The sequence below is a fragment of the Falco punctatus genome (assembly GCF_963210335.1).
Source record: "Falco punctatus genome assembly, contig: scaffold_181, whole genome shotgun sequence".
Lineage (NCBI taxonomy): Eukaryota > Metazoa > Chordata > Aves > Falconiformes > Falconidae > Falco > Falco punctatus.
The window spans coordinates 49,131-65,713 of NW_027660282.1; the positions used below are offsets into that span (position 1 = coordinate 49,131).

The 16,583-nt window shown below is 57.7% G+C and overlaps 3 protein-coding genes across 3 annotated transcripts; all 3 read right to left on the reverse strand.

Annotated features, from left to right (window-relative positions):
- Positions 1-1,051: 1,051 nt before the first annotated feature.
- LOC308057272 (acrosin-like) lies at positions 1,052-5,369 on the reverse strand (the record flags this gene model as incomplete). The annotated part of the gene is made up of 3 exons (XM_080411419.1): positions 1,052-1,877; positions 2,336-2,517; positions 5,363-5,369. The coding sequence occupies 3 exons, from the start codon at positions 5,367-5,369 to the stop codon at positions 1,524-1,526; spliced, it is 543 nt and encodes a 180-aa protein (XP_080267545.1). The 3' UTR covers positions 1,052-1,523.
- A 1,050-nt stretch (positions 5,370-6,419) lies between these two features.
- On the reverse strand, positions 6,420-10,737 carry LOC308057273 (acrosin-like; the record flags this gene model as incomplete). The annotated part of the gene is made up of 3 exons (XM_080411420.1): positions 6,420-7,245; positions 7,704-7,885; positions 10,731-10,737. The coding sequence occupies 3 exons, from the start codon at positions 10,735-10,737 to the stop codon at positions 6,892-6,894; spliced, it is 543 nt and encodes a 180-aa protein (XP_080267546.1). The 3' UTR covers positions 6,420-6,891.
- Positions 10,738-11,787: 1,050 nt separating this feature from the next.
- On the reverse strand, positions 11,788-16,105 carry LOC308057274 (acrosin-like; the record flags this gene model as incomplete). Its single annotated transcript, XM_080411421.1, has 3 exons — positions 11,788-12,613; positions 13,072-13,253; positions 16,099-16,105. The coding sequence occupies 3 exons, from the start codon at positions 16,103-16,105 to the stop codon at positions 12,260-12,262; spliced, it is 543 nt and encodes a 180-aa protein (XP_080267547.1). The 3' UTR covers positions 11,788-12,259.
- Between the last annotated feature and the right edge of the window lie 478 nt (positions 16,106-16,583).

Consider the following 16,583-nt stretch of genomic DNA (forward strand, 5'->3'; position numbering starts at 1 on the left):
TGTACGATATTTTGTGTCAACTGGTGACAAGCAGCAAAAGCACCAAGGTGTCTTAGTACGCGGGAAAGACCCTCATACCAGGCATTGGTCAGGACCGCATGGATTGTTAACCTGGGGGAGAGGTGATGCTTGTGTTTCTACAGAGGAAGTTCCGCGATGGGATACCTGCTGGCTGTGTGCGGCCTGAGCTTAGCGTGCCGGACCGTGGGAGCGCTGCTGCCGCCAGTCAACCCAACAACTGATGTGTGGGTCTCCTTAGCACAGCAACTGAGCACATCCTGGCTTGGTGTGCCCTTCCTGACTTGCCAACATGGTTGCAAACAAGTGAATGTATGTGGGGAACGAAGAATCTTACTGAAAGCCTTGATATCGGGGATAAGTGATTACCTCTGTATGATGTTAATCCAAAAGGAGCTGATATTGTTTGCACTTTGAATGTCGATAGTTGTCTTTACGTAGATGCTAATGTAGTAGGAGGCTATGATGGGACCATGACACCCACATAAATCAACACGTGAACATGCTGATAAGCATAATGCCCTTAAAGGCAATATAGCTTTGGATGAAGCAGGTAATGATGTAGTTGATTTATGGAACTGACGGGAACATATTGCAGTGGTTCTTCTCTTATGCGGAGTAACAGCAGGGAAAGCATTCAAGAGTTAAGTCACCTTGTTTGTTAGGCAGTTAAGAACGTGAGTCAAATTGGCCACTAGTACATACAAAACAGAGCAAGTATTGGCTTTTTGTTGTTGGCTCAAGGACATGGCTGTGAGGATTTGGATGGTACATGCTGCGTGGATTTTAGGCGCCCCATTGCAGCAACATGTTATCAAAACCTGAGAACATGTCAGCCTTTTTGGCATCCATTCACTCAATTGGCGGTATCGTTTGTTTGCTATTGCCTTGGTTGCCGTCATGTTTGCAAGGGCCCTGCAGAACATGGAAAACCTGGTACTAGCTGTTCCAAAAAAAATAAAAAAGGGGGGGGGGGGGGGGGGGAGGGGGAGGGGGAGGGGGGCCCCGGTAATTGTAGAATCGTACAGGCCACTTTCAAGCTGGCTTGCGCCTCGTACAGAAGCCCACAGGGATGCCAGCAGGAGCCAGCCCAAGGCATTCTCTGCTTCCAACTGCCACCCCCAAGGCCCTGAGCCCTCCTATGACGTGCCTGCCTTCCTTCCACTGTTCCCTCATGCTTCTCTCGGAGCAGGCAGAGCTTCAGCCCTTTGCGGTGACCCTTTGTGCCCGACTTGGCAGCCTGCCTCCTTCGGCAGGTGCCGGCTCTGGAAGTCCTTGCCTCACACAGGAGACTGCAGTGCACTGGCGCATGGTTAGCCATGCCAAGGGAAACACTTTATTGCAAGAAGGCAGCCTGCTGAGTTCTGCCGTTGTGAGCAGCGCGGGCAGGACAGAGCAGGCCTTTGTCACTGAGGCTGCCTTTCATCAGCAGGAATTGCCCCAGCAGGAAACGGTCGTCGTGCGCTGCAGCCTGCCCTGGATGCTCCTCATGGTGCTGCTCCAAGCTATTTCGCCCTTAGGTACTGCAGGAGCTCCTGCAGCCGAGTAAAGAAGTCCAGCAGCTTCTGGACTGGAAACGGGCAGGGTGGAAACCGGTTCGATTCTCTTGGCCTTGGCCTTGGCCATGGCCTTGGCCTCTGAACGGGGGTGTAGGTGAAGACTGGCTGTGGCCTTGCAGTAGTGGTTACTGCTGGGCGCAGGCCCATCTGCACCAGGATCCAGTCGTAGAAGTGCTGGGTGGAGGTGTAGACTCCGGGCTTCCTTGCTCTCGCACAGCCCGTCCCCCAGCTGGTCACGCCAACAAGCCAGAAGTAGTCGGCGCTCTTGTCTTGGCACACGAGAGGCCCACCGCTGTCCCCCTGCAGCACAGGAGAGAGGATGAAGGGGTTGTTGGGTGGCCACCGTCAGCCCGGTGGCTGGCTCCTTCTCTCTCACGGCACCTGCCAGAGCTGCATTCAGTGGCCAGCCAAGCTCTGCAGAAGCTTGCCTGGCAGGGGGCGGTGGGCCTGTAAGGCAGGGCTCGCTCTCACCGCTCTTCACGGTGGTGGTGAAGGTGTGTCAGAGGGCTGGGATGGTGGAGCTGTGGGCTGCCAAGGGCACCGGGTGGGCCTTCTGGGCAGCGTGCCAGGCCTGTGGGACAAGGCGGGCAGGCCCTGGGCAAGGGCCTGCCCATGGGGAAGGGCGGGTAAGGCCCTCAGCGGTGGGGACCCAGCCATGGGAGTGTGAGTGGCCAGCAAAAGGCCGTGATGGCGCACGTTTGGGCGGTTGTGGCGGGGCTGCCTGTGCTGCCGGGGCTTGGCTTGTAGCACGCTCCTACCTGGCAGGTGTCGATGCCGCCCTGCGGATAGCCGGCACAGATGTTGTGGGTGTGGATGGCCCCCCTGTACCAGCCGCTGCTGTTACAGACCCTGGCATCAATGAGGTGGACCTGGGCCTCCTGCAGCGCGTATGCCGATCCTCCAGCTGTGAAGAGCACAGAAAGGAATGAACACCCAGCAGCTCATTGCCACTTCTCCTCCCCCGTCTGGCTGAAGCCCTCCCCCGGGGCTCGGCTGTGCATGCCGACAGGCGCTGGACCGCTCTTGCCTTTCTGCCTTGCTCTGGGTCAATGGCTCGGGCCCCTCTCTGGAAGAGAGAGGCATACGCCCCCACAGCCTGACTCTGGCTTTCGCCTCTGCCATCAGGAAGCGCATCCTGCTTCCCCAAGCTGGCCAAGCTTGCACTGGCACCGCCGCTGCGTTTGGGCCACTCACCTCTTGCTTTCCTGGCACCCCAGCCACTGATGTAGCAGGCTGTCAGCTCTGAGACTCTCAGCGAGGCGTCGGGCACACAGGCAAGCTGTACGTAGCTGTTGCACTGGACAGGCTGGTCCAGCTCCAGCAAGGCAATGTCATTCCGCTGCGTGACGTTCCAGTAGTGCTGGTGAACCAGCAGCCGCCTGACGGCGCGCACCTGAGCCTCAGGGCCCAGCTGAGTCAGCTGGGTGACACCGAGCACCACGCGCAAGACGGTGATGTCCCTGGAAGGCAGATGGAGAGAGGGCTCAGAGGGAGCGCAGCCACGTGCCGCAGCAGCCCGGCACTTGCCCTGCCTTCTGCTCGACGAGGGAGAGAGGCAAGCAGCGCTAGGGAGGCTGCGACTGCCCTCGCGTGCCTTGGGCTCAAGCAGTGGCGAGCGGGAGGCTGCTGGGAAGCAGTGGCACGAGCCCAGCCTTCTCCTGAGCAGCCTCTCGGCGGGGCTCCGGAGTGCCCAGGCACTGGGCGTGCTGCAGGGCAACGGGACGGCAGGAGCACGTGCCGCTGCGCTCAGGGCACCTGCTAGTGTTGTGGGGCTAGCCCCGACCCCTGGTCCTCCTTACCTGACCTCGATGAAGCAGTGGGCTGCGGTGAGGACCCACTGTGGGCTGATGAGGGAGCCCCCGCAGATGTGCACCGTGCCTCCTTCCACGAGAGCCTGGATGCTGACGATCCAGGGCCAGGCCCCTGGCAGGGCATCTGTGCCACCCACGACGCGTGACATGCCGTAGTGAAAAGCCATGGGACGAAGCCCGCAGCTCCCTCTGTAACCAGAAACTCCTTACTGTGCTGCTGGATGGCTTGCGCCGTTGCGGCTGAAGGCCAGCCGTCTTCCCTCCCCACAAGGCATGGCCAGAAGGGTCGAGGAAACCCGTGGGGCCAAAACCCGCTCCCCTCGCCCCGCTTTCTGCTTCAGCCCGCAGACGAGTTGTGCCGGCGGCCTGGCTGCTGCCAAGGCACTGAGCCTCCCACATGGCTTTCAGGAACCTGGGGGGTGGCCACGGGGGACAAGCAGGCCCCCTCCAGTGAAGCCCACAAGGCTTGCCCAAGCTCCCGCCCAGAGCCTCGGGCCACTTACCCACAGCTGTCCCATGTGCCGTGCACAGGACAGCACACGGCCAGCAGGACAAGGAGGAGACGCAGAAAATCCATCGCTGCCAGCGACATGTGGCAGCTGCAAGGACGAGGCCTTGTCGCCACCAGTACGGCTGCCGACGGACTGCCCGCAGGATTCCCGTTGCCCGGGGTTCCCTTGGACGTGGGACTGATGTCACAGAGTGCCTGGTTCCGGGTGCTGGGCGTGGTGTTGTCGGGGGGTGGGGTGGGGTGGGGCAGGGGGGGTGGGGCGGGGGGGTGAGGGTAGGGAGGGGAGGCAATAGGAGGGGTTCCAAGCAGGATTGGAGGCAGAAGCTGGGATCACTTTGCCTTTGCAGTCTATGAAGTCTGCTGGTTTGATGGTACGAACTTGTTACCGAATTGATCATAAAAATCCCCCAAAGATATTTAGAGTGGACTGGAGGTGTTCCACATGTTGTGATAGCCCCTGTACAACAATTTGGCGCTGAATGGGCGCTGTCAGACTCTACTGCCCTTCAAGTGGCTCTTGGCAATTTTCAAGGGCAAGTTCAGTACCATCATCCACCTCATCCACTTTGGACAATGACTGTAGATCTAACTTTGCAGCCACGGCAACTGAGTTGGAGACGACCAATCAAAGGTGATACGGTATTTACAGATGGGTCTGGAAAAGTGGGAAAAGCCGCAGTGGCTTGGAAAAAAAATGGGCAATGGCCTTCCCAAATTGTGCATCAGGAAGGATCATCGCAAGTGATGGCGTTGCGGGCTGCGGCCTTGGCATTTCTTTATTTCCCAGGCCCTGTTAATCTCATTACTGATTCAGCCTGTGTGGCAGCCCTCCTTTCCCAGTTGGAGATGGCTGTCCATGGCCATATCAACCATGCGAAGCTTTTTGGCAATTTTGACTGTAGTTCGGGAAGGGACTTGGAAACGCCCTTCTCCATTCTACGTTATGCATGTTACGGCCACACTTCCCTACGCGGTTCTGCAATCGATGGCAACGCTGGAGCTGATGCTCCAGTTTCTGTGGCTCTGTCGGTGCCTGTTCCTGAGGCCCACCTGCAGGTCGTGTTAGCCCACCAATTTTATCATCAGAATTGGCGATTCTTGTATCAACAGTTTGGCCAAAAGAGTCTCTCTCAGGCTGCTGCACGCAGCATTGTGGCAGCCTGTCCAGCCTGTCCAAAGGGTATCCCCGTGCCCAGTTTTGGAGTTAATGGCAGAGGCCTTCAAGCTTTCCAACGCTGGTGTTACAACAGATGGAACTCATTACAATGCCGGTGGGGGATCCCCAGCAATTTGGTATTCCCCATTCCCCTGCGGGCCAAGCCATCGTTGAATGCATGAATGATACTCTTAAACGCCTGCTTGAAAAACAGAGAAGGGGAATGAGGGGAATGACCCAGAGGCACGTTCCGAGAAAGCATGCTATATTTTGAAGTTTTTGAAAATCTCTGTCGACCATGCGGGGCCTCCCATTGTACGATATTTTGTGTCAACTGGTGACAAGCAGCAAAAGCACCAAGGTGTCTTAGTACGCGGGAAAGACCCTCATACCAGGCATTGGTCAGGACCGCATGGATTGTTAACCTGGGGGAGAGGTGATGCTTGTGTTTCTACAGAGGAAGTTCCGCGATGGGATACCTGCTGGCTGTGTGCGGCCTGAGCTTAGCGTGCCGGACCGTGGGAGCGCTGCTGCCGCCAGTCAACCCAACAACTGATGTGTGGGTCTCCTTAGCACAGCAACTGAGCACATCCTGGCTTGGTGTGCCCTTCCTGACTTGCCAACATGGTTGCAAACAAGTGAATGTATGTGGGGAACGAAGAATCTTACTGAAAGCCTTGATATCGGGGATAAGTGATTACCTCTGTATGATGTTAATCCAAAAGGAGCTGATATTGTTTGCACTTTGAATGTCGATAGTTGTCTTTACGTAGATGCTAATGTAGTAGGAGGCTATGATGGGACCATGACACCCACATAAATCAACACGTGAACATGCTGATAAGCATAATGCCCTTAAAGGCAATATAGCTTTGGATGAAGCAGGTAATGATGTAGTTGATTTATGGAACTGACGGGAACATATTGCAGTGGTTCTTCTCTTATGCGGAGTAACAGCAGGGAAAGCATTCAAGAGTTAAGTCACCTTGTTTGTTAGGCAGTTAAGAACGTGAGTCAAATTGGCCACTAGTACATACAAAACAGAGCAAGTATTGGCTTTTTGTTGTTGGCTCAAGGACATGGCTGTGAGGATTTGGATGGTACATGCTGCGTGGATTTTAGGCGCCCCATTGCAGCAACATGTTATCAAAACCTGAGAACATGTCAGCCTTTTTGGCATCCATTCACTCAATTGGCGGTATCGTTTGTTTGCTATTGCCTTGGTTGCCGTCATGTTTGCAAGGGCCCTGCAGAACATGGAAAACCTGGTACTAGCTGTTCCAAAAAAAATAAAAAAGGGGGGGGGGGGGGGGGGAGGGGGAGGGGGAGGGGGGCCCCGGTAATTGTAGAATCGTACAGGCCACTTTCAAGCTGGCTTGCGCCTCGTACAGAAGCCCACAGGGATGCCAGCAGGAGCCAGCCCAAGGCATTCTCTGCTTCCAACTGCCACCCCCAAGGCCCTGAGCCCTCCTATGACGTGCCTGCCTTCCTTCCACTGTTCCCTCATGCTTCTCTCGGAGCAGGCAGAGCTTCAGCCCTTTGCGGTGACCCTTTGTGCCCGACTTGGCAGCCTGCCTCCTTCGGCAGGTGCCGGCTCTGGAAGTCCTTGCCTCACACAGGAGACTGCAGTGCACTGGCGCATGGTTAGCCATGCCAAGGGAAACACTTTATTGCAAGAAGGCAGCCTGCTGAGTTCTGCCGTTGTGAGCAGCGCGGGCAGGACAGAGCAGGCCTTTGTCACTGAGGCTGCCTTTCATCAGCAGGAATTGCCCCAGCAGGAAACGGTCGTCGTGCGCTGCAGCCTGCCCTGGATGCTCCTCATGGTGCTGCTCCAAGCTATTTCGCCCTTAGGTACTGCAGGAGCTCCTGCAGCCGAGTAAAGAAGTCCAGCAGCTTCTGGACTGGAAACGGGCAGGGTGGAAACCGGTTCGATTCTCTTGGCCTTGGCCTTGGCCATGGCCTTGGCCTCTGAACGGGGGTGTAGGTGAAGACTGGCTGTGGCCTTGCAGTAGTGGTTACTGCTGGGCGCAGGCCCATCTGCACCAGGATCCAGTCGTAGAAGTGCTGGGTGGAGGTGTAGACTCCGGGCTTCCTTGCTCTCGCACAGCCCGTCCCCCAGCTGGTCACGCCAACAAGCCAGAAGTAGTCGGCGCTCTTGTCTTGGCACACGAGAGGCCCACCGCTGTCCCCCTGCAGCACAGGAGAGAGGATGAAGGGGTTGTTGGGTGGCCACCGTCAGCCCGGTGGCTGGCTCCTTCTCTCTCACGGCACCTGCCAGAGCTGCATTCAGTGGCCAGCCAAGCTCTGCAGAAGCTTGCCTGGCAGGGGGCGGTGGGCCTGTAAGGCAGGGCTCGCTCTCACCGCTCTTCACGGTGGTGGTGAAGGTGTGTCAGAGGGCTGGGATGGTGGAGCTGTGGGCTGCCAAGGGCACCGGGTGGGCCTTCTGGGCAGCGTGCCAGGCCTGTGGGACAAGGCGGGCAGGCCCTGGGCAAGGGCCTGCCCATGGGGAAGGGCGGGTAAGGCCCTCAGCGGTGGGGACCCAGCCATGGGAGTGTGAGTGGCCAGCAAAAGGCCGTGATGGCGCACGTTTGGGCGGTTGTGGCGGGGCTGCCTGTGCTGCCGGGGCTTGGCTTGTAGCACGCTCCTACCTGGCAGGTGTCGATGCCGCCCTGCGGATAGCCGGCACAGATGTTGTGGGTGTGGATGGCCCCCCTGTACCAGCCGCTGCTGTTACAGACCCTGGCATCAATGAGGTGGACCTGGGCCTCCTGCAGCGCGTATGCCGATCCTCCAGCTGTGAAGAGCACAGAAAGGAATGAACACCCAGCAGCTCATTGCCACTTCTCCTCCCCCGTCTGGCTGAAGCCCTCCCCCGGGGCTCGGCTGTGCATGCCGACAGGCGCTGGACCGCTCTTGCCTTTCTGCCTTGCTCTGGGTCAATGGCTCGGGCCCCTCTCTGGAAGAGAGAGGCATACGCCCCCACAGCCTGACTCTGGCTTTCGCCTCTGCCATCAGGAAGCGCATCCTGCTTCCCCAAGCTGGCCAAGCTTGCACTGGCACCGCCGCTGCGTTTGGGCCACTCACCTCTTGCTTTCCTGGCACCCCAGCCACTGATGTAGCAGGCTGTCAGCTCTGAGACTCTCAGCGAGGCGTCGGGCACACAGGCAAGCTGTACGTAGCTGTTGCACTGGACAGGCTGGTCCAGCTCCAGCAAGGCAATGTCATTCCGCTGCGTGACGTTCCAGTAGTGCTGGTGAACCAGCAGCCGCCTGACGGCGCGCACCTGAGCCTCAGGGCCCAGCTGAGTCAGCTGGGTGACACCGAGCACCACGCGCAAGACGGTGATGTCCCTGGAAGGCAGATGGAGAGAGGGCTCAGAGGGAGCGCAGCCACGTGCCGCAGCAGCCCGGCACTTGCCCTGCCTTCTGCTCGACGAGGGAGAGAGGCAAGCAGCGCTAGGGAGGCTGCGACTGCCCTCGCGTGCCTTGGGCTCAAGCAGTGGCGAGCGGGAGGCTGCTGGGAAGCAGTGGCACGAGCCCAGCCTTCTCCTGAGCAGCCTCTCGGCGGGGCTCCGGAGTGCCCAGGCACTGGGCGTGCTGCAGGGCAACGGGACGGCAGGAGCACGTGCCGCTGCGCTCAGGGCACCTGCTAGTGTTGTGGGGCTAGCCCCGACCCCTGGTCCTCCTTACCTGACCTCGATGAAGCAGTGGGCTGCGGTGAGGACCCACTGTGGGCTGATGAGGGAGCCCCCGCAGATGTGCACCGTGCCTCCTTCCACGAGAGCCTGGATGCTGACGATCCAGGGCCAGGCCCCTGGCAGGGCATCTGTGCCACCCACGACGCGTGACATGCCGTAGTGAAAAGCCATGGGACGAAGCCCGCAGCTCCCTCTGTAACCAGAAACTCCTTACTGTGCTGCTGGATGGCTTGCGCCGTTGCGGCTGAAGGCCAGCCGTCTTCCCTCCCCACAAGGCATGGCCAGAAGGGCCGAGGAAACCCGTGGGGCCAAAACCCGCTCCCCTCGCCCCGCTTTCTGCTTCAGCCCGCAGACGAGTTGTGCCGGCGGCCTGGCTGCTGCCAAGGCACTGAGCCTCCCACATGGCTTTCAGGAACCTGGGGGGTGGCCACGGGGGACAAGCAGGCCCCCTCCAGTGAAGCCCACAAGGCTTGCCCAAGCTCCCGCCCAGAGCCTCGGGCCACTTACCCACAGCTGTCCCATGTGCCGTGCACAGGACAGCACACGGCCAGCAGGACAAGGAGGAGACGCAGAAAATCCATCGCTGCCAGCGACATGTGGCAGCTGCAAGGACGAGGCCTTGTCGCCACCAGTACGGCTGCCGACGGACTGCCCGCAGGATTCCCGTTGCCCGGGGTTCCCTTGGACGTGGGACTGATGTCACAGAGTGCCTGGTTCCGGGTGCTGGGCGTGGTGGTGTCGGGGGGTGGGGTGGGGTGGGGCAGGGGGGGTGGGGCGGGGGGGTGAGGGTAGGGAGGGGAGGCAATAGGAGGGGTTCCAAGCAGGATTGGAGGCAGAAGCTGGGATCACTTTGCCTTTGCAGTCTATGAAGTCTGCTGGTTTGATGGTACGAACTTGTTACCGAATTGATCATAAAAATCCCCCAAAGATATTTAGAGTGGACTGGAGGTGTTCCACATGTTGTGATAGCCCCTGTACAACAATTTGGCGCTGAATGGGCGCTGTCAGACTCTACTGCCCTTCAAGTGGCTCTTGGCAATTTTCAAGGGCAAGTTCAGTACCATCATCCACCTCATCCACTTTGGACAATGACTGTAGATCTAACTTTGCAGCCACGGCAACTGAGTTGGAGACGACCAATCAAAGGTGATACGGTATTTACAGATGGGTCTGGAAAAGTGGGAAAAGCCGCAGTGGCTTGGAAAAAAAATGGGCAATGGCCTTCCCAAATTGTGCATCAGGAAGGATCATCGCAAGTGATGGCGTTGCGGGCTGCGGCCTTGGCATTTCTTTATTTCCCAGGCCCTGTTAATCTCATTACTGATTCAGCCTGTGTGGCAGCCCTCCTTTCCCAGTTGGAGATGGCTGTCCATGGCCATATCAACCATGCGAAGCTTTTTGGCAATTTTGACTGTAGTTCGGGAAGGGACTTGGAAACGCCCTTCTCCATTCTACGTTATGCATGTTACGGCCACACTTCCCTACGCGGTTCTGCAATCGATGGCAACGCTGGAGCTGATGCTCCAGTTTCTGTGGCTCTGTCGGTGCCTGTTCCTGAGGCCCACCTGCAGGTCGTGTTAGCCCACCAATTTTATCATCAGAATTGGCGATTCTTGTATCAACAGTTTGGCCAAAAGAGTCTCTCTCAGGCTGCTGCACGCAGCATTGTGGCAGCCTGTCCAGCCTGTCCAAAGGGTATCCCCGTGCCCAGTTTTGGAGTTAATGGCAGAGGCCTTCAAGCTTTCCAACGCTGGTGTTACAACAGATGGAACTCATTACAATGCCGGTGGGGGATCCCCAGCAATTTGGTATTCCCCATTCCCCTGCGGGCCAAGCCATCGTTGAATGCATGAATGATACTCTTAAACGCCTGCTTGAAAAACAGAGAAGGGGAATGAGGGGAATGACCCAGAGGCACGTTCCGAGAAAGCATGCTATATTTTGAAGTTTTTGAAAATCTCTGTCGACCATGCGGGGCCTCCCATTGTACGATATTTTGTGTCAACTGGTGACAAGCAGCAAAAGCACCAAGGTGTCTTAGTACGCGGGAAAGACCCTCATACCAGGCATTGGTCAGGACCGCATGGATTGTTAACCTGGGGGAGAGGTGATGCTTGTGTTTCTACAGAGGAAGTTCCGCGATGGGATACCTGCTGGCTGTGTGCGGCCTGAGCTTAGCGTGCCGGACCGTGGGAGCGCTGCTGCCGCCAGTCAACCCAACAACTGATGTGTGGGTCTCCTTAGCACAGCAACTGAGCACATCCTGGCTTGGTGTGCCCTTCCTGACTTGCCAACATGGTTGCAAACAAGTGAATGTATGTGGGGAACGAAGAATCTTACTGAAAGCCTTGATATCGGGGATAAGTGATTACCTCTGTATGATGTTAATCCAAAAGGAGCTGATATTGTTTGCACTTTGAATGTCGATAGTTGTCTTTACGTAGATGCTAATGTAGTAGGAGGCTATGATGGGACCATGACACCCACATAAATCAACACGTGAACATGCTGATAAGCATAATGCCCTTAAAGGCAATATAGCTTTGGATGAAGCAGGTAATGATGTAGTTGATTTATGGAACTGACGGGAACATATTGCAGTGGTTCTTCTCTTATGCGGAGTAACAGCAGGGAAAGCATTCAAGAGTTAAGTCACCTTGTTTGTTAGGCAGTTAAGAACGTGAGTCAAATTGGCCACTAGTACATACAAAACAGAGCAAGTATTGGCTTTTTGTTGTTGGCTCAAGGACATGGCTGTGAGGATTTGGATGGTACATGCTGCGTGGATTTTAGGCGCCCCATTGCAGCAACATGTTATCAAAACCTGAGAACATGTCAGCCTTTTTGGCATCCATTCACTCAATTGGCGGTATCGTTTGTTTGCTATTGCCTTGGTTGCCGTCATGTTTGCAAGGGCCCTGCAGAACATGGAAAACCTGGTACTAGCTGTTCCAAAAAAAATAAAAAAGGGGGGGGGGGGGGGGGGAGGGGGAGGGGGAGGGGGGCCCCGGTAATTGTAGAATCGTACAGGCCACTTTCAAGCTGGCTTGCGCCTCGTACAGAAGCCCACAGGGATGCCAGCAGGAGCCAGCCCAAGGCATTCTCTGCTTCCAACTGCCACCCCCAAGGCCCTGAGCCCTCCTATGACGTGCCTGCCTTCCTTCCACTGTTCCCTCATGCTTCTCTCGGAGCAGGCAGAGCTTCAGCCCTTTGCGGTGACCCTTTGTGCCCGACTTGGCAGCCTGCCTCCTTCGGCAGGTGCCGGCTCTGGAAGTCCTTGCCTCACACAGGAGACTGCAGTGCACTGGCGCATGGTTAGCCATGCCAAGGGAAACACTTTATTGCAAGAAGGCAGCCTGCTGAGTTCTGCCGTTGTGAGCAGCGCGGGCAGGACAGAGCAGGCCTTTGTCACTGAGGCTGCCTTTCATCAGCAGGAATTGCCCCAGCAGGAAACGGTCGTCGTGCGCTGCAGCCTGCCCTGGATGCTCCTCATGGTGCTGCTCCAAGCTATTTCGCCCTTAGGTACTGCAGGAGCTCCTGCAGCCGAGTAAAGAAGTCCAGCAGCTTCTGGACTGGAAACGGGCAGGGTGGAAACCGGTTCGATTCTCTTGGCCTTGGCCTTGGCCATGGCCTTGGCCTCTGAACGGGGGTGTAGGTGAAGACTGGCTGTGGCCTTGCAGTAGTGGTTACTGCTGGGCGCAGGCCCATCTGCACCAGGATCCAGTCGTAGAAGTGCTGGGTGGAGGTGTAGACTCCGGGCTTCCTTGCTCTCGCACAGCCCGTCCCCCAGCTGGTCACGCCAACAAGCCAGAAGTAGTCGGCGCTCTTGTCTTGGCACACGAGAGGCCCACCGCTGTCCCCCTGCAGCACAGGAGAGAGGATGAAGGGGTTGTTGGGTGGCCACCGTCAGCCCGGTGGCTGGCTCCTTCTCTCTCACGGCACCTGCCAGAGCTGCATTCAGTGGCCAGCCAAGCTCTGCAGAAGCTTGCCTGGCAGGGGGCGGTGGGCCTGTAAGGCAGGGCTCGCTCTCACCGCTCTTCACGGTGGTGGTGAAGGTGTGTCAGAGGGCTGGGATGGTGGAGCTGTGGGCTGCCAAGGGCACCGGGTGGGCCTTCTGGGCAGCGTGCCAGGCCTGTGGGACAAGGCGGGCAGGCCCTGGGCAAGGGCCTGCCCATGGGGAAGGGCGGGTAAGGCCCTCAGCGGTGGGGACCCAGCCATGGGAGTGTGAGTGGCCAGCAAAAGGCCGTGATGGCGCACGTTTGGGCGGTTGTGGCGGGGCTGCCTGTGCTGCCGGGGCTTGGCTTGTAGCACGCTCCTACCTGGCAGGTGTCGATGCCGCCCTGCGGATAGCCGGCACAGATGTTGTGGGTGTGGATGGCCCCCCTGTACCAGCCGCTGCTGTTACAGACCCTGGCATCAATGAGGTGGACCTGGGCCTCCTGCAGCGCGTATGCCGATCCTCCAGCTGTGAAGAGCACAGAAAGGAATGAACACCCAGCAGCTCATTGCCACTTCTCCTCCCCCGTCTGGCTGAAGCCCTCCCCCGGGGCTCGGCTGTGCATGCCGACAGGCGCTGGACCGCTCTTGCCTTTCTGCCTTGCTCTGGGTCAATGGCTCGGGCCCCTCTCTGGAAGAGAGAGGCATACGCCCCCACAGCCTGACTCTGGCTTTCGCCTCTGCCATCAGGAAGCGCATCCTGCTTCCCCAAGCTGGCCAAGCTTGCACTGGCACCGCCGCTGCGTTTGGGCCACTCACCTCTTGCTTTCCTGGCACCCCAGCCACTGATGTAGCAGGCTGTCAGCTCTGAGACTCTCAGCGAGGCGTCGGGCACACAGGCAAGCTGTACGTAGCTGTTGCACTGGACAGGCTGGTCCAGCTCCAGCAAGGCAATGTCATTCCGCTGCGTGACGTTCCAGTAGTGCTGGTGAACCAGCAGCCGCCTGACGGCGCGCACCTGAGCCTCAGGGCCCAGCTGAGTCAGCTGGGTGACACCGAGCACCACGCGCAAGACGGTGATGTCCCTGGAAGGCAGATGGAGAGAGGGCTCAGAGGGAGCGCAGCCACGTGCCGCAGCAGCCCGGCACTTGCCCTGCCTTCTGCTCGACGAGGGAGAGAGGCAAGCAGCGCTAGGGAGGCTGCGACTGCCCTCGCGTGCCTTGGGCTCAAGCAGTGGCGAGCGGGAGGCTGCTGGGAAGCAGTGGCACGAGCCCAGCCTTCTCCTGAGCAGCCTCTCGGCGGGGCTCCGGAGTGCCCAGGCACTGGGCGTGCTGCAGGGCAACGGGACGGCAGGAGCACGTGCCGCTGCGCTCAGGGCACCTGCTAGTGTTGTGGGGCTAGCCCCGACCCCTGGTCCTCCTTACCTGACCTCGATGAAGCAGTGGGCTGCGGTGAGGACCCACTGTGGGCTGATGAGGGAGCCCCCGCAGATGTGCACCGTGCCTCCTTCCACGAGAGCCTGGATGCTGACGATCCAGGGCCAGGCCCCTGGCAGGGCATCTGTGCCACCCACGACGCGTGACATGCCGTAGTGAAAAGCCATGGGACGAAGCCCGCAGCTCCCTCTGTAACCAGAAACTCCTTACTGTGCTGCTGGATGGCTTGCGCCGTTGCGGCTGAAGGCCAGCCGTCTTCCCTCCCCACAAGGCATGGCCAGAAGGGCCGAGGAAACCCGTGGGGCCAAAACCCGCTCCCCTCGCCCCGCTTTCTGCTTCAGCCCGCAGACGAGTTGTGCCGGCGGCCTGGCTGCTGCCAAGGCACTGAGCCTCCCACATGGCTTTCAGGAACCTGGGGGGTGGCCACGGGGGACAAGCAGGCCCCCTCCAGTGAAGCCCACAAGGCTTGCCCAAGCTCCCGCCCAGAGCCTCGGGCCACTTACCCACAGCTGTCCCATGTGCCGTGCACAGGACAGCACACGGCCAGCAGGACAAGGAGGAGACGCAGAAAATCCATCGCTGCCAGCGACATGTGGCAGCTGCAAGGACGAGGCCTTGTCGCCACCAGTACGGCTGCCGACGGACTGCCCGCAGGATTCCCGTTGCCCGGGGTTCCCTTGGACGTGGGACTGATGTCACAGAGTGCCTGGTTCCGGGTGCTGGGCGTGGTGGTGTCGGGGGGTGGGGTGGGGTGGGGCAGGGGGGGTGGGGCGGGGGGGTGAGGGTAGGGAGGGGAGGCAATAGGAGGGGTTCCAAGCAGGATTGGAGGCAGAAGCTGGGATCACTTTGCCTTTGCAGTCTATGAAGTCTGCTGGTTTGATGGTACGAACTTGTTACCGAATTGATCATAAAAATCCCCCAAAGATATTTAGAGTGGACTGGAGGTGTTCCACATGTTGTGATAGCCCCTGTACAACAATTTGGCGCTGAATGGGCGCTGTCAGACTCTACTGCCCTTCAAGTGGCTCTTGGCAATTTTCAAGGGCAAGTTCAGTACCATCATCCACCTCATCCACTTTGGACAATGACTGTAGATCTAACTTTGCAGCCACGGCAACTGAGTTGGAGACGACCAATCAAAGGTGATACGGTATTTACAGATGGGTCTGGAAAAGTGGGAAAAGCCGCAGTGGCTTGGAAAAAAAATGGGCAATGGCCTTCCCAAATTGTGCATCAGGAAGGATCATCGCAAGTCATGGCGTTGCGGGCTGCGGCCTTGGCATTTCTTTATTTCCCAGGCCCTGTTAATCTCATTACTGATTCAGCCTGTGTGGCAGCCCTCCTTTCCCAGTTGGAGATGGCTGTCCATGGCCATATCAACCATCCTAAGCTTTTTGGCAATTTTGACTGTAGTTCGGGAAGGGACTTGGAAACGCCCTTCTCCATTCTACGTTATGCATGTTACGGCCACACTTCCCTACGCGGTTCTGCAATCGATGGCAACGCTGGAGCTGATGCTCCAGTTTCTGTGGCTCTGTCGGTGCCTGTTCCTGAGGCCCACCTGCAGGTCGTGTTAGCCCACCAATTTTATCATCAGAATTGGCGATTCTTGTATCAACAGTTTGGCCAAAAGAGTCTCTCTCAGGCTGCTGCACGCAGCATTGTGGCAGCCTGTCCAGCCTGTCCAAAGGGTATCCCCGTGCCCAGTTTTGGAGTTAATGGCAGAGGCCTTCAAGCTTTCCAACGCTGGTGTTACAACAGATGGAACTCATTACAATGCCGGTGGGGGATCCCCAGCAATTTGGTATTCCCCATTCCCCTGCGGGCCAAGCCATCGTTGAATGCATGAATGATACTCTTAAACGCCTGCTTGAAAAACAGAGAAGGGGAATGAGGGGAATGACCCAGAGGCACGTTCCGAGAAAGCATGCTATATTTTGAAGTTTTTGAAAATCTCTGTCGACCATGCGGGGCCTCCCATTGTACGATATTTTGTGTCAACTGGTGACAAGCAGCAAAAGCACCAAGGTGTCTTAGTACGCGGGAAAGACCCTCATACCAGGCATTGGTCAGGACCGCATGGATTGTTAACCTGGGGGAGAGGTGATGCTTGTGTTTCTACAGAGGAAGTTCCGCGATGGGATACCTGCTGGCTGTGTGCGGCCTGAGCTTAGCGTGCCGGACCGTGGGAGCGCTGCTGCCGCCAGTCAACCCAACAACTGATGTGTGGGTCTCCTTAGCACAGCAACTGAGCACATCCTGGCTTGGTGTGCCCTTCCTGACTTGCCAACATGGTTGCAAACAAGTGAATGTATGTGGGGAACGAAGAATCTTACTGAAAGCCTTGATATCGGGGATAAGTGATTACCTCTGTATGATGTTAATCCAAAAGGAGCTGATATTGTTTGCACTTTGAATGTCGATAGTTGTCTTTACGTAGATGCTAATGTAGTAGGAGG